General features: G+C 38.1%; 3 protein-coding genes across 4 annotated transcripts; 2 read left to right on the forward strand and 1 right to left on the reverse strand.

Moving 5' to 3' along the window:
- The first annotated feature begins 1466 nt into the window (after nucleotides 1-1466).
- Nucleotides 1467-11594, forward strand: LOC116258546 (long chain acyl-CoA synthetase 8-like). Of its 2 annotated transcripts, none has more exons than XM_031635731.2 (12): nucleotides 1467-1625; nucleotides 3733-4133; nucleotides 4409-4489; nucleotides 6596-6868; nucleotides 7892-8023; nucleotides 8112-8285; nucleotides 8361-8590; nucleotides 8888-9005; nucleotides 9445-9576; nucleotides 9662-9796; nucleotides 9879-10085; nucleotides 11169-11594. In XM_031635731.2, exons 2-12 carry the CDS (start codon nucleotides 3735-3737, stop codon nucleotides 11331-11333), a joined length of 2046 nt encoding a protein of 681 aa, XP_031491591.1. In that variant the 5' UTR covers nucleotides 1467-1625; nucleotides 3733-3734; the 3' UTR covers nucleotides 11334-11594. The 2 variants fall into 2 exon arrangements, with proteins under 2 accessions (XP_031491591.1, XP_031491590.1); XM_031635730.2 differs by having other exon boundaries at nucleotides 1471-1625; nucleotides 3609-4133.
- Nucleotides 11595-13020: 1426 nt separating this feature from the next.
- LOC116259606 (pentatricopeptide repeat-containing protein At2g20540-like) lies at nucleotides 13021-15068 on the reverse strand. Its single transcript, XM_031637463.2, has 2 exons — nucleotides 14840-15068; nucleotides 13021-14730 (listed from the first exon to the last, which is right to left on the reverse strand). Exons 1-2 carry the CDS (start codon nucleotides 14981-14983, stop codon nucleotides 13021-13023), a joined length of 1854 nt encoding a protein of 617 aa, XP_031493323.1. The 5' UTR covers nucleotides 14984-15068.
- Nucleotides 15069-16197: 1129 nt separating this feature from the next.
- LOC116258548 (ribulose-1,5 bisphosphate carboxylase/oxygenase large subunit N-methyltransferase, chloroplastic) lies at nucleotides 16198-25504 on the forward strand. Its single transcript, XM_031635734.2, has 12 exons — nucleotides 16198-16605; nucleotides 17060-17223; nucleotides 17366-17449; nucleotides 17581-17638; nucleotides 19788-19841; nucleotides 20042-20113; nucleotides 20339-20419; nucleotides 21352-21524; nucleotides 21685-21787; nucleotides 22183-22314; nucleotides 23840-23962; nucleotides 25017-25504. Exons 1-12 carry the CDS (start codon nucleotides 16249-16251, stop codon nucleotides 25101-25103), a joined length of 1488 nt encoding a protein of 495 aa, XP_031491594.1. The 5' UTR covers nucleotides 16198-16248; the 3' UTR covers nucleotides 25104-25504.
- Nucleotides 25505-25764: the final 260 nt, after the last annotated feature.

A 25764-nucleotide genomic window follows, 5' to 3' on the forward strand; every position in this document is an offset into this window, starting at 1 on the left:
CTGTGGTCTTTTTCTTTCTCACAAAATGGGAAGTTCAAATATAAAAATGACGAGAAGTCGTAGATCTTACATCAGGATGTAATTTTGTTGAGGGTTGACAATTAGAAGCAATGGGATCGAGTTTAGGAGCAATTGCAATAAAAAGTATATATATGCTAAAGAATATGACAGAAAACAAGTCATCAACCTCGAATTCTTGAGAATTGTGGTTCATAAGATGTAATTGAATTTCTCTTAGGGACGTAGTGTTTCTGATCGGGCTGACAAACCATTAAAAGCTAATTTCATTCATGTAGATGCCACTCTTGTTTAATGTATTTTAAAGGATTTTTCTTATTTTTATCTATGCATATTACATTTACTTTTTTTTTGCAAGACAAAATTTGCAGAATCTGCGATTTTATTTCAAATTCGATTTTAACGTTTTTAATTATTTTTTTGTACATTTATTATTTTTGAAAACTATTTTTGTTTTTGAAGAATCATGAAAGCATATCTACTAACAAATATTTGTATTTCCTCGATAAGCAATGGCCAGTCACATGGAGCACATGGAGTGAAATTTTTTTTTTCTTTTTGAAATTGACACGAATGGCCTTCTGTTTTGTTGTTAATTGCGACGGAAGGTAGCCTTTAAAACGCCGTTTAAGCTTGTCATCATTATGAGACTTGTCTTCGGGGTAAGATCCAGACCTTGCATATATTCAGGTTACATCTTTATCGGGTCCCAAGTTTTAGATCCGATCAATTGAACTACATGTCGAGCCCAAATTCAATTGAGACTCAAATCCGTTTCTCTTTAGCAGATCCGACTAAACCAATTCAATTTCGGGTCAGTCCTCGAATCTTGCCGATCCATTTACATCCTTGACGAACTGGTCGAGTTTTTTCGCAGCATTAGACATTAGTAAAAACTGCACAATTTTAGTATTAATTGCGTCCAATTCAATCTATAAAAAAACCTTATAATAAACCTCTCTATCATTCTTATTTAAAGCAGATAAACGGCGTTTTCCTTCCACGAAATATTCGGACATTATGTGTCTTGTTCAATAAAATATCTCAACAGCTCGAACTGGTTCGGAAGAAATGATAACTTATATGCATTTTTTTTTAATAATATATCGACCTTGTTGCATTTTTAAATTTGCCAAAAGCCGTCCGGTCTGGGTCTTAATTGGAATTAACAATAATTCGAGTGTACCATATCGGAATCTGATCCAAAATAAATTTTGGCTTTGATTCGGATGTGGAAGTAAATCCGGTTTATAGTTTAAGATCAGATAAAAATAAATCTGGATTTTATCTTTGACCATTTCGGTTTTGAGTCGGATATTTTCGGTCCAATTTCCGACGGTCCAAAGCACAGCTGTTCCGGTCGTAACTGGATTTGAATATCGGCAGTTATCCGGAACCGAAGCTACGGGTTTGCGCTTTTCACACATCATCGGGTCAGAAATAGAAATGGCGTTGTTGACGAGAAGGGTTTCAGACTCTTCAAAAGTTGTACGTAGTCAGAGACTCAGCAGGCGCACCGTTCGAAGACTCGGCCTTCCTTCTCTCGCCGATCGTCCCTCATTTGCGTTAGGCGGGAAACTTCCGATCGCGCGAAGAAACCCCACGAAGTAAGGAAATCGAGGGAAATTCGTTTGTTTTTCTTATTGCTTTTGCTGGGAACATGTCTGAAGCTTCGTTTCTTCCCTCCCTGGTCGCTTGATCTCCCTCGTTTTGAGTCAAATACTTCCCGGCGATTCATTATATGCATTTTTAGTAGTCTTTTTTTTTTCCATTTCTTGATCCATTTTTTTATGAAATTTGATGGTTATACGATAATTACGAAGATATCTTGCGTTCTTCATCTCCTGCGACAAATCTATTGATTAGCTTTTGTTTTGTTTTGTTTTTCTTTTCAATTTCATGTCGTTTGGATCGGGTAAGAAGTGATTTTATGCTATGAAGCTCTTTTTTTAGGTTGTCGAAAATTTTGAGAGGTTCTCGAGTGGGATTCGTTGTCTGTGGTGAATTTCCTTTTTTGTTTGAATTTGTGAACTGAAGGTAAAAAGAGTTTACAGAAACGGAGATCAGTTTTCTTGTGTCAGTTTTATCAGAAACGCGGGAACTTTAGTAGTTTCAGCAAAAAAAGCAAGTCTCCGGGTTTATCTCTTTAACTTTCTTTGCTAAAGGTGAATCAGGTGTATAGGAACGACGATCTGATTTCTTCTTTACGTATTGATGGAACCGTGAACTTCCAGTAAGTTTGGCAAGAAAGCTAACACATTTTCTTGTCATGTTTTATGTTTGCTTGAAATTCTGAAAGCAGCTGTTCACTAATGGAGATAAAATTCTTTTATTTAGTTGAATTTCGTTTCACGTTTTGGTTTTGATCTGTTGAAGTTAGCATCACTTTGTCAACTTGATGCAGTTGACTAGAGGGGTCTGCACTGTTAAAATGGAATTTTTCCTGATCTTGTGAATGCAGATTTAGCTCTATTTACATTCAATTACATGATTAAATTTCATTGATTTATTGATATTTCTATTGGCTTCCGCAGAAGTTGGATTTGCTTGTTCATATATTCATTATCTGTGGAAGAAGTTATTAGTAGCCAGCTTCTAGAAATTATTATTTATCTATATCGATAAATTCATCTTTTTATATGAAGAATTTGGTCGTAAAGGTTACATTAATCTAGATTATGCAATTCTCATGAACGTAAGGACTGGCATCCTCGAGGGGCCTGAAGAAATTCGAAATAACTAATGCTACACTCGATTGACCTGTAGGGTACATGGGCTACAGTAGAGCTCCTTCCATCATAAAAGGGAATGGTCTAATATCTCAATCTCGTAAGATAGATGGTGGAAGGGCACAATATGTAGAAATTTTAGGCCTTCATAATCTCCATATAGCGTGCTTCAATTTATATTCGGAAAGTCTATGAACTAAGGCAACCGTTGATATAATGCACAAACATATAAGCCCCTGAAAATTTATGTAATTTTTTGACATAGGACTATTCTGAAATATTTCCTCACATATTTGGTGTGTTACATTTTGTGTAAGTTATGTTTTAGTGACACTGATCTTCAAAAATTTTCCCCTTCTAGGCTCCATGCTGTTTTTTTTTCTTTTGCATCTTTCCTTGTAATGTATCTGATTCGACATTTAATTTCAAAGCAACTTTTTTCTTAAGCATTTGGTTTAAGTGAAAATTTTGCTTGTAGTTCATATTTCAAAGTCAGGAGCCTTTCTTTTATTGGAATTTTTCGTTGGTTACTTCTTCCTTTTCTAAGACATGTTGGATGTTATATTATTTTGCTAATTTGATTGTCAAATAGCACTGCAAATCTCTGCTTTGCCATATTAACTGCACTTGAACTAAAATAATTTGCTAGCATCACTCAGCTAGTTTGTCTGTGTTGTGTGGCTTTCAAGTAGAGTTTTTCTTTTCTAAGTTCCCCTTGTTTGTCTTTTTCTTTTGCGGTCTTGACTTTTAACTTTTTTCTTGCGATTTGTAGATCTCTCCTGTAATAGCTGTCTTGTACCATAACTAAGGCTTTCATTCTGATTCCTGAACCTATTAGCTGACATCATAATGATGCTATAGGAGTTAATTAAGGGCCAATTGCAGTGCATGGGTGATGGTGATAAGGTGTTTGGGCAGATCTCTTGGCTTTCTACAACCTCAATTGTCCTTATACTAGGCACTGTCTTATCTGTGTTATTTTCAGCCATGTTAAGTGGAAGCAAGAAACATAGGCAGAGGGGAGTACAGGTTGATGTTGGCGGAGATCCTGGATTTACTGTTCGCAGTGCGAGATTTCCTTCTTTAGTTGAGGTTCCATGGGAAGGTGGCACCAACCTTGCTGTTGTCTTTGAACAATCCTGCCAAAAACATGCCAGCAATCCTTTTTTGGGGACAAGAAATGTTATTAAAAAGGAAACTACAACGTCAGCTGATGGGAGGACTTTTGAGAAGCTACAAATGAGTGACTATAAATGGCTTACCTTTACTGAGACATTTCAACATGCTTCAGATTTTGCATCGGGCCTAATAAAGTTGGGCCATGATAAAAGTGATCGTGCGGCAATTTTTGCTGAAACTAGAGCAGAATGGTTCATCTCCTTGCAGGTACTTTTCCTTAGCTGGTTATCATTTATTTATCTATTTTATTGAGTTTTGGAATATGTCATTTCTGCCATTTGTACTTAGAAAGTCTTCTAGCTGTCAATCATACAGCACGATCAGCAAATCCTTTTTTTTTTCTAGTTGAAGTTAAGTATATTAAGGTTAAGATTCTGAAACTCTGGCAATAATGGTTTCAAATTACTTGCATGTAACATGATTGGCTGGAAAGGCTTTGTACAGACTTGTGCTCATGTATAAATAATCTCTTATTCTATCAGGGATGCTTTCGTCAGAGTATAACAGTTGTTACTATCTATGCATCTTTGGGTGAAGAAGCTCTTGTCCATTCATTAAATGAGGTATGAATGATCTAAATGGTCCTACAATACGTTTTCTCTTTTCTTGTCTTACGTTGTTCTTTTCCTGGATTATGTCTTGGTTTACAATTTTGTAGAAGCACTATTGACATTGTTTTTGTAAAATTTGAATGCTTAAATGAGTCTACGACTCTACGTTGTTCGTTCCACATTATGATTTTGTGTTGCTTTCTCCTATATAATTTAGAAACCCATGCATTATTGTAGCTTGTTATTTCCTGAAAGCAGAAAAATGTAGGTATTGATGTAGTCAACACTTTTGCATAACTATTTGTTGATTATCTTACATAATGTAGTAGTCGTATGGTCCTTGGACATTGTTGTGTAAAACAAGAAGATATGTGTCCTAGAGTGCTTAGAGATATTTGGGATTGATTTTTGCAATAGAAGAAAGCTTTTGTATTTTCCATCAAGAGAATTACTTTTTGCACATAATTTATGTGTGTGTGTGTGTGTGTGAGAGAGAGAGAGAGAGAGAGAGAGGGAATCACAACTGGCTCATATCAATAATGAGCTAAACCCCATGAGAGATTATGCTTAGGCAGTTCCTCCACTGAGCACAATAGAAAGGAAAAATTTTTCTAGTTTAAAATCTCTATTCCTAAATGAAGGCTCTCTTGGACGCCCAACTATTGGAGTTTTTCAGGCAAGCATACCATTTTTTTGTCATCGCATCCATCCCAAGCCAAGCGCCTCGCTTCCTGGATGTTTTACTTTACTCAAACAAGTCTGGGAAGGCCAAAAATTGACAGAATCAGGCTGTCGAGCGACAATCACCTGGTAGTTGTATACAGAAGTTGGTTTTACATCAAGAGGGATAAAGTGGTAGAATCATATGTTAAGAAGGGTGGGAGCAGAGACTCAGCACTATAATTTTGCCTGACTTCTTTAAAAAATGGATTGAATTGGAATACCAATTCTCATCTCAATCGTCGTACATCAAGATTCTTTTGAATATCGGCCATAGCCCCAGCAGCAAGGCAGTGATTCTTTGTTTTAAGCTTGTTTTTGAAGTATGGCTATGGCCTTGCTTGGCAGGAAAGGAATGGTGTTTCCATATAGATAGAAAATGAGACTGTTGGAGACTTATTACAACACTAACTGTCAGATAATAGACCACTCTTCTACTCGGAGGAGAGTAGGCAGAATTTGCTTTTTTTCCTTCAGGTGTGCATGATCTCTAGGTTTTTCTTGGATGAAGTACATGTTTCATGATTGTTTCACATGGGTAATTAAATGCATGCTTTCTTGAACGGGAAATTTTTAATATTCCTTTTTCAGAATATCAATTTCTGTGAATTTTTTATATTTAACATGATTATAGAAAACATATACAATTTTGTAGTTTTAAAGTACACAAACCTTCAAAAGGTCCATAGCTCTCTTCCACCATGCCTGCCACTGAATCTGTGGAGAGATTTCCATTTTGTACTGTTTTGGGTAGTTTTACATAAACCACGTAAATTCGGCACATTCTTTAAAAGTTGCACGAGGAAGTTCTATGACCGTAGAAGGTTGCACCTTATTTTTATCGGCCTGTTCTTTAAAAGTTGCACGGGGAAGTCCTATGACCGTAGAAGGTTGCACCTTATTTTTAGCATTATTAAAAATGCATTTGGCCGATCTCAAAATAATTGAGAAACCCCCCTAACCAATTTGATTATGGGCAGCAACAGATGTACACCAATTTCAGGACCTGGTAAAGAGGTTGGCAGAAAATGATAAGCAGGAGGAAAACCTAGTTGCTGGATATTTTGGATTTCTTTACTCATTAACTGATTTGAGATGATGGTAACCCGGGACTAATCACAGAAGTGTGTGTTTTTGTTCTACAGTGTATAACCTAGTACATATTGTAATAATATTGGAAACTTCTGTCTGTTTTTTGTTATTGCATTGCCTTTTCAGAGAGTTCCCAGTTCTTGATTGAAAATTGTGCTCCATGTCTTATGTTGGATTGAACCAGTACATGTTGGATTACACCTTTTACAACAAATTGAAATATTTAACAAAGATGTACATTTTGAAGGCATGATTTTTGAAAGTTTAGACGTTATATGATTTAACCTTTTTGGTTTGGGCTTGCAGACGGAGGTTTCAACTTTGATCTGTGATTTCAAGCAATTGAAGAAGTTGGCTGCAATAAGCGCACAGCTACATTCAGTTAAGTCACTTGTATATATGGAAGAAGATGGAGCTGAATTAACTTCTGATTTATTAGAAAAGCTGTCAAGGTGGAAGGTTTCATCTTTTTCTGAAGTTCGAAGGTTGGGGATGGAAAATGCTGTTGATGCAAGAATACCTCAAAGTTCTGACATTGCAGTGATAATGTATACAAGTGGTAGTACCGGCCTACCAAAGGTAAAGTGGTGTTTTACTCAGTAGGTAAAAGTATCTCATTTTTTTTGAAACGTTGCCCATAAAGTGGCTATTTTAGCCTCATGAGGTTATGAATATTCCTAATTGTTCTAAAAACTGGCACCATTTTGACCATATAAATCAACTGATCAACCTAGATGTAATTGAGAAGTAGGTGCAGGATTTAGTTTAGGAAACCTACCTCGCAACTAAGACAAATTCTTTGGAGCTCATCAAAACGTCAACAGCCAGCCATCTTGCTGGCTAGAGTTGCCAGATCTATAATTGATACATTTCCATGGAAAGTAACACTATTTAGCAATGCTTAGAGGCAGGTCATGATGATCATTAGCATGATCGTTATGATGCTCAGATGGGTTCCTTTTTTTTTTTTTTTTTTACAATACAAAGAAAATTTTAGGATATTCATGTGCTGTATTAATCCCTATTGTTGCTTGCTTGGTGTTTAGAGCTAGAAGGGCAGTAGGGCCAAAGAAAAGATAAGAAGGGGTATATTCCTTTGCCTAATGTCGTTGTTGACAAACTCATGAATCATGATATTTATAACTTTTCAGTTGTTTGGGAAGTTCTTGGTAAACTTTCCAAAGTTAAAATGACATATAATGAAAATTTTAAATGATAAAATATATTTGAACATAATTATCACATTAACATTGTGAAATGTCTAAAGTTAGTGGAAGTCTGAAATTTTATTCAGGATTAGTCTTTTGAAATTATTGCTTAAAGTGATGACGACTGATGAGATTTTGAAAAGAAAAATCAGTTAATATTGTTATTGAGTTCCTCTCCTTATGCAGACTTTGAGTGGGCATATTCAGGTAGGATCTGTCCCTCTATTGCCTCTTTCATGGTTTTCTGAAAGGAAGGGCAAGCAATATGGTTACTTGCTAGAGTCGTGCTTCTCGTTTGATGAAAGTCTGAGCTGATACCATATAATTTCTAGTTTCTTGTTCTAACTTCTGAAGTGCTAACTTCGTATTTTGGCCTTTACATCTGATGTTGCAGGGAGTGATGATGACTCATGGTAACATAGTTGCAACTGCAGCGGCTGTGTTGACAATAATTCCAGGAATAGGCAATAAGGATGTTTACTTGGCTTATTTGCCCTTGGCTCATGTTCTGGAATTGGCAGCTGAGGTCGGTTTTCACACCAGAGTTTTTTTTTTTCCAAATAGTTTCAGAATCATATATATAATTTAATGTGATCATGTGATGATATTTCTAGACGGTGATGTTGGCCGCGGGCACTGCAGTAGGATATGGTTCAGCTTTGACATTGACTGATTCATCCAATAAAATCATGAAAGGATCACAAGGAGATGCAACCGTGTTGCAGCCCACACTTATGGCAGCAGTACCAGCAATTCTAGATCGGGTTCGGGAGGCAGTATTTAAAAAGGTTTGTTTACTGATTGGCATTTTTAAATATTTGCCTTTTATTGTGATAAAACTCATCACTATTTGTAATCAATAGGTTGCAGAGAAAGGTGGGCTGGCAAAGAAATTATTTGATATTGCATATAGACGTAGACTTGCTGCTATTGAGGGAAGTTGGTTTGGTGCGTGGGGATTAGAAAAGCTTTTCTGGGACTTAATTGTCTTCAAAAAGATAAGATCTGTTCTTGGGGGGAATATCCGTTTTATGCTTTCTGGTGGTGCTCCCCTGTCCAGGGATACTCAAAGGTTTATCAATGTCTGCTTCGGGTAATTCCCCTTTTTATCCTTCGAAATTTAAATACCATGCTATCCATATGAACTAACGCTGTCTGGAACAACTATAAGGAAGATCGACAAGACTTCCGTAGTACGGAGTTCTTTAAATTTTGCATATATGTTGTCCTTAATCATGTTGAAGTAACTTCTGATTATCATATTCCTGAGTTGTTGCAGGATTCTGCAGCATGGTGTATAAAAGTTTGATTGCTGTCGTAGTGGGTGTTTTTCTTTATTTGGACCTAACTGGAGGTTTGTCTCAGAAACTTACTTGATATAACTCTGCAGAGCTCCAATAGGTCAAGGTTATGGGTTAACAGAGACATGTGCTGGAGCAACTTTTTCTGAATGGGATGATCCATCAGTTGGGCGTGTTGGTCCACCTTTACCTTGTTGTTTTATTAAGGTAGCTCCCACCGCTGTTTCTGATAAATCTCTTAGAAAAAAAAAAGTGATTAAGTGATTTCTAAGCTAATCATTCAGATATCGTGGGAGACACGTTCTAATCTCTCAAATATGAATCATGGCCACATTTTAAAACCTCGTCTTGCATTTCTTTTGCTTTTGGTGAGAGTCGAGACTCTCTCTCTGAAATTCAAATGTTACTGTAATTCTATTTTATCTAGGTCACCGCTTTTAAAGTTCTTTCTAGAAAACCTTGGTACGTTGCTGAGACTGATATAGGGGTTAGATAAATTTGATCCTTCTTGGGTTTTGGCACTGTTGCACTTTAGGATGGTTCCTTGGCCACTTGTAAGATATTTGAATTTTGAAATTGAAAAGCAGATTATTAATAGTTCTATTTACTGGCAATATTCAATTTCAATTCCATTTCTATTTGACAGCTTGTCTCTTGGGAAGAAGGCGGATATACAGTCTCTGATAAACCAATGCCTCGAGGAGAGATTGTAATTGGAGGCCCCAGTGTGACTCAAGGTTATTACAAAAATGAAGCAAAAACTGATGAAGTGTACAAGGTAGAAAATTGCAATCTTTGACTTTGAATGTATTAATGGTCAAAACCATTAGGATACCTGCAGTATGACAGTTCCTCAAATTTAGGTAGATGATAGGGGCATGCGTTGGTTCTACACCGGTGATGTAGGTCAATTTCATCCTGATGGCTGCCTTGAGATCATCGACAGGAAGAAGGATATAGTGAAACTACAACATGGAGAGTATGTTTCCCTGGGAAAGGTATTGGATGTTGTTACTCGATATTCCTTGTAGATAAATTGGATTTCTTTCAATAGATTGATCCTCACATCTAGTATTCTAGGTAGAGGCAGTGTTAGCATCATGCCAATATGTTGAAAGCATCATGGTACATGCGGATCCTTTCCACAATTACTGTGTCGCCCTTGTCGTTCCCTCACATGCAGTCCTTGAAAAGTGGGCTCAGAGTTCCGGTGTTCAATACAAGGATTTCGCAGACCTGTGCGACAAGAAAGAAGCAGTTGAAGAAGTTCAGAAAGCTCTTGCAAAGGTCCATAAATTTTTTTCCTTTCCCCCTCCCTCCATGGCCTAATAGTAGTTAATACATCATTAGCTTTAGGAATCAGTTAATTCTTTTTTCATGAAAATTTGTCAATGTTATAATATTTGGTGAGATTTTTTTAATATATGTGGCTCATGCTGCGACTTGTTTGTACATTCCATTAAACGCATGTTCAGGAATGACGGGGGTATATTAGAGGATCGTGTCTCTTTGATGCTAGAAAGATATCCATTCAATCTGCATGGAAATGTCCTTTATGCAACCATGGGCAACCTCCGTGAAGCCAAACTGCGACCACTATCCTGCCAGAGGATTTGCAGTCTGGCAGGAAACTAACAAACGCATCGCCTGGTCAATCCAGAAGATGCCTCCAGTGAGCAAGGAAGAGATTCCCCCTTCTGTGTGCATTGGATTACTCGACAGGATAGAAATGGTAGTCTTACTGATACATATCCAACTCTTTATCTCCCTCTTCCTCAGTAGCTGAATATGGAGGTGATATGACCCTCTACCCTGCTTGAACCGTGTAGGTTCTTACCAACTTAGAGGATTTTCATCTAGAAAAGAAAAATTCAATCAATCTTTTTTATTTTCCATCAATCAAAATTTGTCTCAGCAAGAACTAGAAGCCAACCAAAATTCCATGGACCTTCTGAAAGCTGCTTCCACTGAGAAACTTTCATTGTGGAGTACCCCTCATGTGCGTCGGCCAATTTCAACCTGCATCACCAATGCTACTTGTAAGCATCGGATGCTAATGATTTACCAAAATATTTGTTCCTGTTCATCCCATTTCAGGATCTCCTCTAAGAACTTTCATGCAACCAAATCAATGTGTGTACCTTTACGGGCAAAAAAGGGATGCATATATGTGTGTGTCTGTATGCATGAACAGGTGCTCTTGGGTGCTGTTGTGAATATATGTGAAATCTTTTAGAGATTGGAGGGATTCCATTTCAAAATGTCAAACAGGAATGCTCTGCAGAAGAATCCTTCATGCTCGTTTCCGTGCAGCCGGCATCTAACTTAGCTAACTTGTTGATTTTTCTCTCCTCTCATGGTGTCCTGCAGGAAGGCAAAGTAGGCAGGCTTGACAAGTTCGAAATTCCGGCTAAAATCAAGCTCTTACCAGATCCATGGACCCCAGAATCCGGTCTTGTCACCGCTGCCTTGAAGCTGAAGAGGGAGAACTTGAGATCGACGTTCAAAGCAGATCTGCAGCAGCTGTACACGTGAGCCCGTTGGAGCCTGCGTTACTTTGGATAATCATCATTAGTGTTGCTGCAGGACCGTTGTCTGCAGATGGAGAGGGTGTGCGTGTCGAAGCACCGTTGATGACAACAAATAACAAAGCGCTCGTCTTGTCTTGCATTTTTTGGGTATTCGTTTTCTGCAAAGTTCCAGAATTTTTATTTTATGTTGGATTGTGTATGTACATGATAATAAAGTTTGTTGAACCCTCACTGAAGACCTTGGATCAGGTCTTAATACTGTCAATCTGAGCTTTCCAATGACTCTCCTCAAGTTTGATGCGGGGGGTTCACTTCGGGTCTATTTTTAGTGGGTAAAATCATTAATTAGGGATTTAAGAATTAAGATCCCTTTTACACCAAATCCATGGTCGGGGGAGGACTTCAGATCCATGGATTAATGTATGGGCTCATTGTTGTAGTAATCCATGTCTCCTTCTCACAGATCCAAAATTCATGCTGTGGCAGTTTTTGGAACCTTAGAACTTATGTTTGGGCAAAATGATGAAATAGTTAATGGCTTCGAGGAGCAAAGCTGGTTAGGTTAGTGGCACTGCCCATTCGATTTCTATGGGCATTATTTTCCTTTGCATTATGAAGGTAGAGGACAACACTGGCTTTACACTGACTTTACTATATGCATTAAAGCAGCTTTGGACCCAATGGGCAGGGTTGGTGGTGGTGGGTCATAACCTTTTTGCTACTTGAACTAAAAATTGCAATCAATTTAACACTTGATTTAGCTGATCTATACATCTTGTACACTGGTGAAATAAATCCTGATGAAGACCCTCACCAACAAGGACAATTGCTCCAGTTTATGCCAATTATTCACTTGAGAAGAGACAAACGTCAACATGCATGAAAATCGTAGTCCTTGAAGGTTCCTGACGATATGCCACAAATTGGAGATGGTGATAAGCCCGAGAGTTGAGGCCTACTTGTTTTCGTGACGGTTTTAGCCTACAAGGGGAAGCAGAAAGCTGGCAGAATATACGATTTTGATTTTTTACTTTATCAGTTTTTGGCCATAATATAAGGTGTTAAAGCATTTTGTTACTTGAAAAAATTGCATCCAAACACTGGTACACTACATTTTCTGCTACCTAATACAAAAAAATACATTTGTAAGCTTAGTCTAAGCTAGAATACTTATTAGCATGGAACTGATAAAATGCAGGCGCTTGATTACCTCAGATCTGAACTCAAGATTCCCAGATTTTGAGACGCAAAGATCAAAGAATCTAAACTAGAAAAGTGTAGATGGTTCTAGCTGAGATCCTTAGTTTGTTAAAATCTAGATTTCAAAACAGATTTATATGCCCAAGATCCTGGATTCCGAAACACAGATCGATTTAAGAAATTTATTCTTGATATATGGGTTGTCACTCGTCATATTGTAAAAATATTCCTACATTATGAGGTTGACTCTTCACAATTTGATTCATATGTTGAAGCTTTTCTAACCTGATAAAGACACTAAATATGGCAGCTCCTTATGTGTATAAATTTAGTACATTAACCCTTAGCTAGAATGGAAGGGTCTTATATTTTAAATTGATTCGTTCAAGTTCTTGCTTCAAGTTTCATATCATTATGCAGGCAACTGTATATTAAGCCAATGTTACCAAGTCACTTACTCTAAGGGGTTGTTTCATGGCCATCTCATGAATCTACCCCAAAGATTCGGACTCAAAGAATACTAGAACTATTATTCCATAAACCTGCCACAATATTTGAGGCAAATTCATGGGATACTTAGAAAGTATCCCTTCTGCCAAATGACTCCTAAGAGTAGCGTCTCTGTCATCCAAGAAGATCAAACAACATCTAGAGATTGTTCCCAAATGTTCCTTCAAACAAAAAATAACCAAAATGCTGTAAGAAAATTTCCTGCTTCCATTAAGATGGTTAATATCTTTACTAGTTTTTCTCACGTCAACCAGGTCATCAACCATGTTTTCTTCAAGGCTAGACCCTTGCACCTCTATGGAACTACAACCAGGCCTCACTTTCACCCCTCTTATAGCCATCAATTCCCTTACTTGAACTGCATCACTCCACCTGTTTGTCCATGTGTAGACATTTGACAAGAGCATGTAACGTCCAGCATGATCAGGTTGAGACTCCACTGCTCTCTCGGCTATGCGCTCGACAGCGTCAATATCACCATGAATCCTACAACCAGCAAGCAATGCGCCCCATATTCCAGCATCTGGCTTCATTGGCATTTCTTCAACAAGCTTGTTGGCCTCCTGCAGAAGCCCAGCACGGGAAAGAAGATCAACCATGCAACCAAAATGCTCCAGCTGGGGCTCAATGAAGTAAGCACAAGTCATTCCCTCAAACAAGCTAATGCCATCGACTACCAATCCTCCATGACTACAAGCATCCAAGAGTCCCAACAAGGTAACTCCATCTGGCCTGATCCCAAGCTTTAGCATCTTTGTGTAGACCCCCAGTGCGTTCTTGGCCTTTCCATGCATAGCCAACCCCGTTATCATAACGTTCCAAGACAGTAAGCTTTTCTGGTGCATTTCATCAAACAGTTTGATACCATCAAGTATCTCTCCACATTTAGCGTACATGTCCACCAATGCCGTCATTACATTTATGCTCCCCACGAAGCCCATCTTGCCCATATAGGAATGGAACGACGCTCCATATTTCAGGGCTCTCAAACCAGCACAAGCAGCAATGACTCCTACAAGGAGTCCCTCGTTGGGCTTCCTGAACTCCGCCTGCATCTCAAGCAACACGCCCAATGCTTCTCTGTATCTCTGCCCGTGCACATAGCCAGAGATCATTGCACTAAACACGACGATATCTCTCCCAGGCATTTTTTCGAACACTTCTCTACCTGCATCCACGTTACCATTTTCAACGTACCCACAAAGCAAAGAGGTCCAGCAGACCACATTTTTGTGCGGCATTTGATCAAACACCTTGCGACCTGACACCACATCACCAAAGCTACAATACATACGGATGAGGGAGCTGTACAAGAACTCGTCATGATCATCGCAAAGCTTAACAATGTGACAATGCAACTGAGTTCCTTCCAGAAATGCTGAGAGGTCAGTACATCCTTTGAGTAAAGAAGGAAACGTGTAATTATTGGGTTTCGCCCCCTCCCTCATCATTCTCATGTAGAAAGTAAGAGCTAGTTTTGTACAGCTCTGATCGACAAGCTTCTGAATCATCGTATTCCAAATAAATGTTGGTGCATCCTCCAAGTGGTTGAAAATGAGCAGGGAACATTCATGATCACAAGCTTGCAGAAGCTTAGATAGAATGAAGTAGTTGCTGGAGAGGCCACATGTGATCATCCGGGCTTGAATTTGTTCTAATTGGTATGTGTTTTTATAGGTCATGAGGAGATCCTGAAATGGTAGTCCGAAGATAGCATCACCGGAATGGTAGCAAAAATGGCACCTCCTCTGAAGATACTGGCGACAACAAAAGAGCCAAGGAAGAAAACCGGCAGCAAACCTGGAGTAAATTCGAAGGAAAGACATCGAAGCATTTTAACGAACAGTGTGATACGATTATCCAGCACAAAGAATTCCACCTTCGCGGGAAAGAGCCGAGGAAGAAACCGGCAGTAAACCTGTAGTAAATTCGAAGCAAAGTCATTGAGGCATTTTAACAAACTGTTTGATATGACTATCCAGCACAAAGAATTCCACGCTCGCGAAAGCGAGCAGAGCAGGTAATAGGGAAAACAGCCGCGCTCCAATGTTTTTTGGCACTCGCCTGGTTTATATATTTTCAAAATTCAACCCCCTTATTTTAAGAATTTCTAATCTGCACCTTTCACGAGAGACCACCTTAAGCCGTGTTTGATTACCTGGATCAGAGGTCCGAAGTCGATTTAAGTTATACGGTGCATTTATTTCTCTGAGAGTGTCACATATATTATTTAATTACTTCTCTGTGTATTATTGTCAATATTGACAAGAATGAATAGCATGTCAATGAATCAAATCAAATTTGGATCAAGCATATGTTTAATTTGTAAAACCAGATCTGGATCGAATTTATATTGTGAAATTAAACATCAAATTGAGATATGACATAGGTTTTTGTTCATTTGTTTTTTAATCCTACTTTGCACAAAACATGTGAACATCTATAAATTAGATAAAGTAAAGATAATATCTTTTAAAAATGATAAAACAAATGCACGGTTCATTTTTAAATTTTTAATTGTAAAAAGGTGTCATACATGTGCAAGTTAGTATAGCACGAGCCCCATTTGGACTCATGAAAAACACGAGGGTTAGATCTTCCACAGTAGTTCTCTCCCCCACTCATCCTGGGATGGAAAAACATGTTGTTCGTTTGAGGTAAAGTTGGCACCAAGCCGGGCTGCCCTGGTATTCGGCCTGACTCGAGTTCAGACCAGAGCCTAGGGAAAAGGGACTCGGGTCAGCCAGGATGAGATCGATAAGCTTGATTCGGGCTTGATAATTTACTTTTTATTTATATATATATATATATATATATATATATATAAATAATATTCTATTATATTATTTTATATTAAAAATATATTTTTAAATTTAATCAAACTCAACTCGGATTCGGATTTTTCGAGTAATCCTGGTTTTTTTTATGTCCGGTCGGTTCAGGCCCAACTCGTTATCAGGTTGGGTCGACCCGATGCAGGTTTAGAACTTTGAGGCGTTTAGTGTGAGGAATTGAAGTTTCCCTTCACGTCGGGCTCAGTTTTGACCCGATGTGTTTTAGTTTTAATTTTATCCGACCCGTATTTTGTTCCACTCTCTCTCTCCCCAAGTCTAACACGTGTCGATAGAAGGCGCGAACGTTCAAAAGCTCTCAGATAAGATTTTCCCGCTGGCTTTCTCACCTTGTCTTTCTTCTCACTGTGCCTGGCAATGGCGGAAGCTGGGACGTTCTGCACTCAATTTTTACCCAATTTCTCCCCTAAGAAATCCAGAAGAAGTAAATTCTTGATTCCTTCTATGTGCACTAGCAGGACGATCCGGGTACGGTCTGCGATCTCTCTGCCCTCCTCCGAAACCCTCGGCACCATTCCCTGGGGCTGCGAGATCGAGTCTCTGGAGAGTGCCATCACCCTGCAGAAATGGCTCACGGATTCCGGCCTTCCACCCCAGAAGATGGCGATCGATCGGGTCGACATCGGCGATCGGGGGCTCGTCGCCCTCAAGAACGTCCGGAAGGGGGAGAAGCTGCTGTTCGTTCCGCCGCCCCTTGTGATATCTGCCGATTCGGTAAGATGGAGGGTGACGTGTTGGATGGGTTAGGTGTATTTTTGTGTCTCATGCGACAACTGAGAGTGAATCTCCTGATATTTCTGAGACAGTAGCCAGGAAGCAAGAAAGTAACTGATGATTCATGATTTTGTCGGCAAAGACGTCTGAATTGGATTGTACTTTTCACTTAATATATGAGCAAGTCTGCCGTTTCACCAGATAACAGGATAGATTATGAGAATTCAGGGGAATCCTTCTGCCGTCATCTCAGATTAAATTTATGTCGTTATATTTCGGGGTTCAACACTTCAGAATGGAGTGAAAAGTGGCCCCCGGCGTTATTGTCTTCTATGTCTTTCTGTTGAATGAACTAGCTTCTGATTTCGCGTTCCTCTTTGTTCCATGCTATGTAATTGAGATAGTTATTTGTTCAGTGAGCCGCAAATGTAACTGATATATATTGGATTGGTAGGCATGGACCTGTCAAGAAGCAGGTGAAGTTTTAAGGAAATTTAACGTGCCAGACTGGCCGTTACTTGCGACATATTTGATCAGTGAAGCTAACATCGGTGTGTCTTCAAAATGGCATCCATACATTTCCGCCTTGCCGCGGCAGCCATATTCGCTCTTATACTGGTACCCATGCTTTCTTGTCTTGTTGATTTTTCAATAGGTTCCAGATACTTGTGTAATATCGGCACTTTCATGTCATGTGTTCCTCCTGCATGATATTACATTCTCGATTCATTTTCTCTATAGTATTTATGCATCGTGGCAGGACTCGCACGGAGTTAGACACGTATCTGGAAGCTTCACAAATCCGAGAACGGGCTATAGAAAGGATTACCGATGTTTCTGGAACGTATGAAGTCCTTTTATTTATGTTGTCTATTTCCTTTTAAGCAAATGTCTATAAACCACGTTAATGTTCTCTCTGGACATTCTATCTTTGACTGAATAATAATGAAGTTGGCAAATTTAATTACCTTGCAGATACAATGACCTTAAGATCAGGGTATTTTCCAAATACCCCCATTTATTTCCTGAGAAGGTACATGATTTATGCCACTATAGTTCAATTCAATGTGAATTTAAGAATTGACATCTTTGAGTATCATGGCTGTAATACTTCTCCTTTGCTGTCTGGGATTATAGCTAATCCTTCATAATCTCTATCTTGTTTAAAGGCTATTTTGGACAATAGCATTACTGATCTGCATATTGGTGGTCAATGGTCTCTTAATGCCACAGTTATGCTAGTAGATTATAGATTTAGGTTTCTTTTGATTGTCAATTCGAGAACATACTGCATAAATTTTGTAAATTTGAACCTTCAAGGACAAATTCTGACGGGAGAAAAGACAGAGAGGGAGAGAGACAGACAGACAGAGACAGAGAGAGAGAGGTTCATCCATCTCCTTTCTTTTGGCTTGCATGTGAAATGCTTGCATAAAATATCTTCCAATGGAATAAAAGAGTAGAAACCTTCATTATAATGTCATCAAATAAGGTCAGACTGGAGTTATCAATTGTGCAAGTGGGTGTGAGAAGTTACTTGGGAAGCACAAGTGCAGAAGCAAGATCCTTACAAATTTAGGAAGTGAAAAGCCGAGAATGAACCAGACTTGAACCAGGAATATGACCAGGAACAGATCATAGAGCAACCTAGAAGTGAAAAAAGAAGCAAATTGAAAGCGAAAGTGGAACCAAAAAGGAAACAAGTAGAGCAGGAAGTACAATTTCCTTTTAGCAAGTGTGACTCTAGAAAAAGGAAAAGTAAGTCCCAACATAACAACATGATTGCATCCCATCTCATAAGGAAGTATGCTTCGTAATTCAAATATAAGAAGTATACTGCGTTTGGAAGGGGAAAGCAAGCTTCCTCTTTCAAATTTTTCACTTCCCTAGGTGCTTTGGGAGTGCCCAGTCTCTAGCTTTTGTAGTGCATTTCGTGAGAAGTGCATGTCTGAAGCCTATATGATGTTTTTGGTAACTCTAGCTCAGGCATTTTTTACTTCCATCTTCAAACAAGAGTTCAATGGATTTGATGTTTTCTTGTTTGTGTAAACATGACATTTGCCGACTATCTGCTCCAATCTGTAGATTGTGCTAATGTTGTAAGAATCGGAAATTGAGTCGAATAAGCTAGGCTTCCAATTCATCTGAATCACTTAATAGGTTATGAATGGGAAAAAAATTGTTATGTAACATTTCAAGGAAGGGAAAACTATACAAAATAAATTAAAAATAATAAAAATACAAAAATATCTTAAAACAATAAACTGAACAGTGTATGTCACATGGCACTCTAGTATGAGCTGATTTATTGAACTAGTTTGACTCCTATTTGATTTGAATTGGTTGATTCAGGCTGATTTTTACAATGCTTATTTGTGCTATGCAAGCTTACAATGCTAAAATATTGTGACATTGCGTTCCTGCTTGTTGATGATAAAACTACCCAAGGCTCAGTGAACTAATGCTACCTTTTCTGTATCTGAGAGTTTATCATTGTGCATATGGCATGTACATGTTTCATTTTGTCATTCGTTGAGTTTGCTAGTATTAGACCCATCAAGCATCAGTATACTTCATTGTGGTGTGTAACTTAATCTAGCACATGCTTTTGCATATGTGCATGTGCATATGGTCCTGTAAGGAAGCTTTAGCAAAAATATTCAAATAAAATGGATAAAGAAAGTTGCGATATGATATGTGTAGAAAGAGAAGAAGTAAGAAGACACTCTTAAAATGGAAAACCCTCAACACGAGGAAAAAAACCACGATTGAGAGGTCTGACGCCCACTAGCAGCCAGACACTCTCTCGCTACCAATTTCATTTATATTCTGAAAACTGAGGGTTACAAAGACTTAAGTATAGCCCAATTAGGGCTACAACCTGGACCGGGTCCAGGTCCAGACCCGGTTCCAAGACCCGTCAATAAATACTTCAACAATATGGACATGGAGTGTATTGATAATGCTGACCAGCATTTTCTATATTGTTGTTTTAAATGGTAGTCCACACGTTGCATAACTGAAAAAACAATTAATCAATAGGAGTTTTGTTGGTTATCTTTTGAAAATATATAATTACCAGGCAGAACATTTCAGTGCTTTTGTCATCCATAACAAACTTATGGCTGATCTGCAAAATACAGTTAAGTGTTTTTCATTCTGACAACATTTCTGCAAATTAGGTGTTCAACATGGAAACCTTCAGATGGTCATTTGGGATTCTCTTTTCACGATTGGTGAGTCAATTTTAAATATTCACTAAAGCTTTAGTTTAATGTACTTGTTCATTTCTGGATGCATTTTTATTATGGTTCTTAAATTATCTTTGAGACTTCTTCACACCTTAAATATTGCTAAATGAAGAGTACTTTTGCACTTAATGTGTACATTTTCCATATTCTTTGGGAAATCCACATCCGGATTCTTGGCTTTACAGGTGCGGTTGCCATCTATGGAAGGAAAGGTGGCCTTAGTCCCTTGGGCTGACATGCTTAATCACAATTCAGAGGTATGGTGCTCATATAAATTCGATCTTGTGGTTCTTTGGACCTCTAGATGAATTATATGCCAGCTCACCAAGGAATCAGGCTGTGCTAGTTAGGGGTTTCATTGTCTATCTTGGACACGGCTTAGCTGGCCGACACACCCAAAGCAATATCCACCTTTAATTTTGAGGTGTTTTTTAGATGATTAAATTTAATTAGATAATGTTGTTTTTCAATTACTTTGATAGGTGGAGACATTTCTAGATTATGATAAATCATCAAAAGGAGTTGTCTTCACAACTGATCGGTCTTATCAACCAGGTGAGCAGGTAAAAGGTATTTTTGCAGTGTAACTTCTCCCCAGAAGAATAGTGAAGATATTATTAACCATTCTATCAATGTTATCTTTCATGCGTTCAATATAAATTGGATCTCCTTTTCTAGTATTTTGCATGTTTGATTAACATGAGCTGCTTAAATGATGAAAGAGAGCAATCAATTAAGTTATTAACAAACCAGACTCATTCCTGGAATGGCTGAAGCAACTTCAACTACACTTGCAAAGAATATGATGAATTTAGTGGAGTACAAACTTCATTCACATGAAGAGTAAAGAGAGAATAGTAAGGCAGCCAAACCCATGCTGCAGGGAAGGGGATGGCAAGGAAGTGAAATGGGAGAAAGACCAGGGCAGGCCTGGCCTCTGTATTCATGACTTGCTAGATACTCTCTTGTCGCAGGAGCATCTCCACATCAAACTACTCCATTGAGTCTTTTCATGTCAGGAGTAGACTAAAGTGATGGGGAAAAGACAGTAAAGAGTATATTATTTCAGCAAGCCCCTGCTGCAGGGGTGGGGTTAACACAAGGAAGTAAAAATGGGAGAAGTGCAGGCCTGACATCTGTATTCATTATCTCGAAGATACTATATTGCCACAGAATCATGTTCGACATCAAGCCACTCCACCAAATATTTTCCTATTGGGGGCAAACTGAAGCAATAGGGTGAGAAACAGGGAATATGACACATAAGCCCTGTAGAACACATATTTCGCTTATGGCTTGCCAATCTAAATAATAGCTAAGAGAAATATCATTTTCAGGAGGTTTGGATGACCATGTATCATTAATATAAGCTATTAAAGCAGATAGGTATGAGACTTCAGATAATTGTAGGTTCATCCAGTAATCATTGAACTTGTGCACTGAGGAAATGTTTGTGATAATTACTATCTTAGCACATCCAATTTTGTTTCTGTAGGTTTTTATATCCTATGGGAAGAAATCAAACGGCGAGCTTTTGCTTTCCTATGGTTTTGTTCCTAGCGAAGGGTCCAATCCAAATGATTCAGTGGATCTGTCTTTATCACTTACTACATCTGATCCTTGTTTCAAGGAAAAGCTAGAGGTTCTGAAGAAGCATAACTTGTCAACGTAAGAAATTCTGGTGCTGGGTTTCATTTTACAAATATTGCAGCATCTATGGTGGTTATTAACAATTTTTATGCTTTATTCTGCACTGCAATGTAAAACACTTTTTTATTATCATAACCTGGGCATCTGATCTGTGTCTTATTTTATCTTGTGTGAACAGGCCTCAAAGATTCCCTCTGCAAATCACTGGTTGGCCATTGGAATTGATGGCATATGCTTATCTAGCTATCAGCCCGCCAACTATGAGGCAACACTTTGAGGAGGTTTGAGAGTCCAATCCATGTGCTAATTCTTCAATTTATTTGTTCTCTGTCAATTCTCAATCATCATGCACTTTGTTGCATTCATGTCAAAAAAAGGAGGGGGAGAAAAATAAAGAGCCACTAGGGCTGCAAAAGTGCAAAGTTCTATGTGCTTCATATCTGTCTTGTCTAATTCATGGTTTCATACACTGCCTTGTTTTGTTACTTCACTCTGAGAACACTTTGAGATTTTTCTTTGTTCTAACCTTCTACTCTTTGTAAATTATAATATTATCTCTTTCTGGATATTCTAGTTCTTTAGCAGTGAAGTGCCATTTTTCTTGCTTAAGTGCAAAAATATAATCATTTTTTTTTCATTCTGCAATTTGTTTTCTCTTTTGTCCTTTCTTTTCTAGATGGCTGCTGCAGCTTCCGGTAAAACCACATCCAGAAAGGGGCTGAAGTATCCAGAGCTTGAGGAACAAGCCCTGCAGTTCATTTTGGACTGCTGTGAATCAAGCATCACTCAGTACACCAAATTCATTGAGGTATGGCTTTTCATTATTACTAGTTCAGGGAGAAGTAGGGTGAATTCCTATGTGTTACAATAAGACTGTTAACAGAATTGCAACGGTCCCTAGTTCTTATAAATTTTTTGTTCGCTTGTTCTCACAGTTTTGGATTTGGGTCTGTTGGGAATGACTGAGGATCCAAGATCCAATTCATCCCCCTAAAGGCTTGTAACTAGCGTTAGTCAAGTTTTAACACTGATCTTAATACAAGTTGCCTATCGGCTGGAGGAATTTCCCCCCTCGGAGTAGGATAGTCTTTCTTTCTCTTGTCCCTAAACTCTGCACCATTATCCTTGAATTTTGGGCGTTCTAGTTTGCACTTTGCAGTGTACATGTATGTCAATGAGTTTATCTAAAAAATTTATGTGCTATTCATCAATGAAGTTCTTTGTGTACATGTATGCAAATTGTGTCTGCATTTATATGTGGTCGTAGTTAGAAATTGTTCATGCGGTATCTTTTTAACTTGTTTTGTTATGGATATTTAGTTTTTCTGTACCTTTATTCATTTGTATCTACTAAAAAGTTTCAACATTGTAAAAGGCATATCGTAGCACGTATCAGTCGGGTGTCCCTATATGCCATATTGTAACATATTGTAGATGTAGCATAGCATATCATAAAATTAATTTTTTAATTCAACAAACATGAAAAACAATAGAGAACATTCAGAAAAAAACTGGAAAAATGTATTCCATAAAAAAATTCATCACACATAAAATCATTTCCTATCCATCATTGATTCATTCATAAGCCATAATATATCAACAACACATTTAAAAATGAGAAATCATAGATTCAGAATAACATAATAAGCATCTACCACAAGTTTAAAGTGTTTAGATTATATCATAAGTTCACAACATATAATTGTTCACTGCCATGTGCCAAATATCATGATTATCATCAGTCAACGATAATTATCATGATCTTCATTTTCATCTCATTTTCTTTGTTAATTGTTTCAATGCCTTCGAATGAAATGTCCCACCAAGATATGGTCAATTCTTCTAAGAAACTAGCCAAACCTCTTCCTTCCACAACATTTAAAGATGTTTAGAAAGCGGGAGGATCAACTGTTTTATAAAAAAGTACAGTTGTCTTGTCCATGTATCGTATGATATGAGGGTTGTATCACACACGTATTGTATGATACAATCCTCGTATTGCACGACACGGGTGATATGCCTATGATACATGGGTGTATTGTGTATCGTAGGCATATCATATACGCATTGCACGATACAAACCCGTATCATGCTATATGGATAATGGAGCTAAAACTTGCAATTTCATTAGAAAGCATTCATATATCTCTTTTTCTAGTTGGGCACTACCAATTGCTGTTATTGAAATTCACTTTACTTTGGTTAGTTTTTTATCGCTTATGTAGTCGTGTTATATGTGACTACATCTACCTGTTTATTCTTGTGTTACTGATGACAGATCTGATATGTATTTCTTCCTCAGAATCTAAAATGCATATTTTTGCTTCTTTCAGGAAAGCAAATCTATTAATTTGCCTGTAGCTTCTCCAAATCAAGTGGACCGGAGATTGTTACTGAAGCAACTAGCTGTGAACTTGTGTACCAGTGAACAACGTATACTATTTCGTGCTCAATATGTAAGTAGGTTCTCTTTGTTTTATTTCACAATTTCACCAATTTGACAGGATAGTTATTTGAGTGGCATCTTAGAGTTAATTGGGAAAAAGGTCTCAAGATAGGCACTACCACTTGTATTGACAAGAGTTCTGATGTTTTTCAATGGAACCAATAGCTCAAGCAAGTGCACAGGGATGAGGAGGCATTCTTGTAGTTTGGGTGATCACAGATGCTGTTTTTGTAGACTTGTTGCTGTTCTTACTGAAGGAACATAAAATAATGTGGTTATCTGAGGATCTCAGACTGATCCATCCTTAATCCTTATCCGCTTTGAAAATCACAAATTATTGCAATTGGATCATCCTCATGCTATTCTGTTATAGAGGGCACGTGATTTGATCTTTCCTTGTGCTTCTGTGAAATGTCACACCATCTTCAAAACCTCATGTTTGTTCTGCTGTTGTGTGTGGCTGACAACGGCTTACTGTTCACTGCTCTCTTTTTTTTTTAACGTGGTTCATACTGTTCTGTATAGTTCTTACTATAAGAAAAACACCGCTATGAAAAGGCCTGTAAATTGTAAGAATGGACCCTGCAGTCCTCTTTGAGATGATGGATCTGACCACATTGGTTACTTTTTAAATGCCTGCCTTAAAGGCCTTTGCAGTCCCTGCCACAATGAGCCGTTGTCTACATTTTCCTTTTCCAAAAGGATGATTATCGACTAACCTGGCCGTACTAGTTTAACCTTCTCTACCTATGTTTTATTTCCTCAAATTGGTGACCATGGATGTCCAATTTCTAAACTGTGCGTGCCAAAGTGGATATGAATTTATCACTGTTAGTACTGAATATTGCAGTATCATGTGTATTTTTCGCTTCTGAAGGATATGTTTTGCTTTCTTCCCCGTTATATTGGGCCAGCACCTCATAAAGGGCTCTGAATACGATAAAGAGAACGTTTATCTGGACTACTGTCTTTAATAAGTTTAACATCTTCTTCATAGATTTCATTTTGATGAAAAGCATGATTTTTGTGCCACTAATGACTTGTTTGATGATTGCAAACCGTAGATTATTCGGCGGAGACTGAAGGACATGCGAGCTGGTGAACTGCGAGCCCTTTCAATAATGAACGGCTTCAGGAAGCTATTCAAGTAGTGTGCGTCTACGTCTTCACCAGCAAAATTCTTTTGATTAGCTCCGTATCATTATCAACAACGTTCGGCAGCTTCGGCTGGTGACGACAGGGTTGTGATGCGTCTATTTTATTCCTTCATCTCTAAATCTGAGAGTCTTCTTTCTGTTGGGGTCCAATCTTTCTATGTTGGATGAAAGAAATGATTTCAGTATCCTATTTCTTTCAATGGCCTTTCTTTGAAGCCATGGCTCCCTGGAAACTCAACAATGTGAACGTTAGACTTGAAGAGACTTTTATCAGCATCAGCCATGGTTTGACTTGGCCATGTAGTGTTCTTAATGGAGCCAAGCATGGCTCGACAATCGAGTAACCCTCTCTGAGCTATTGTTATGTTTTGATTAAGCCATTTGTCTTTGGCCAACATTGGCGTGATGGATTTCGAGTTGTAACAGTTTCGAGTCTTCGAGGCAGATGCTTACGGCACGGTTGCTGGTACGGGTTCAGTGAAGTGGGTATGAATACGGTGTTTTTGCCAACCTTGGTACGGTTAAATGTTTTTAATTTTAAAAAACAAAATTGATATCATCACATCATTAACACAATGTTCCTTTGATAGTTTCTACATATAATCTTAAGAAAACACAAACAAACCAAGATAATGTTTTTTTGTGGTTTGGATTG

This window comes from Nymphaea colorata, chromosome 8, assembly GCF_008831285.2.
Source record: "Nymphaea colorata isolate Beijing-Zhang1983 chromosome 8, ASM883128v2, whole genome shotgun sequence".
Taxonomy (NCBI): Eukaryota; Viridiplantae; Streptophyta; class Magnoliopsida; order Nymphaeales; family Nymphaeaceae; genus Nymphaea; species Nymphaea colorata.

Excerpts from the sequence above, each read along its gene's own strand:
- LOC116258546 (XM_031635730.2), top strand. The coding sequence starts at position 3,636 with ATGGGTGATGGTGATAAGGTGTTTGGGCAGATCTCTTGGCTTTCTACA. Across the intron at positions 9,797-9,878 it reads AGTATGTTTCCCTGGGAAAG|GTAGAGGCAGTGTTAGCATC; the intron begins GTATTGGATGTT and ends CTAGTATTCTAG. Across the intron at positions 10,086-11,168 it reads TTCAGAAAGCTCTTGCAAAG|GAAGGCAAAGTAGGCAGGCT; the intron begins GTCCATAAATTT and ends GGTGTCCTGCAG.
- LOC116258548 (XM_031635734.2), top strand. The coding sequence starts at position 16,249 with ATGGCGGAAGCTGGGACGTTCTGCACTCAATTTTTACCCAATTTCTCC. Across the intron at positions 17,639-19,787 it reads CCCATTTATTTCCTGAGAAG|GTGTTCAACATGGAAACCTT; the intron begins GTACATGATTTA and ends TCTGCAAATTAG. Across the intron at positions 20,420-21,351 it reads CTTATCAACCAGGTGAGCAG|GTTTTTATATCCTATGGGAA; the intron begins GTAAAAGGTATT and ends TTGTTTCTGTAG.
- LOC116259606 (XM_031637463.2), bottom strand. The coding sequence starts at position 14,983 with ATGACTTTGCTTCGAATTTACTACAGGTTTACTGCCGGTTTCTTCCTC. Across the intron at positions 14,731-14,839 it reads TTCCTTCGAATTTACTCCAG|GATCTCCTCATGACCTATAA; the intron begins GTTTGCTGCCGG and ends CTACCATTTCAG.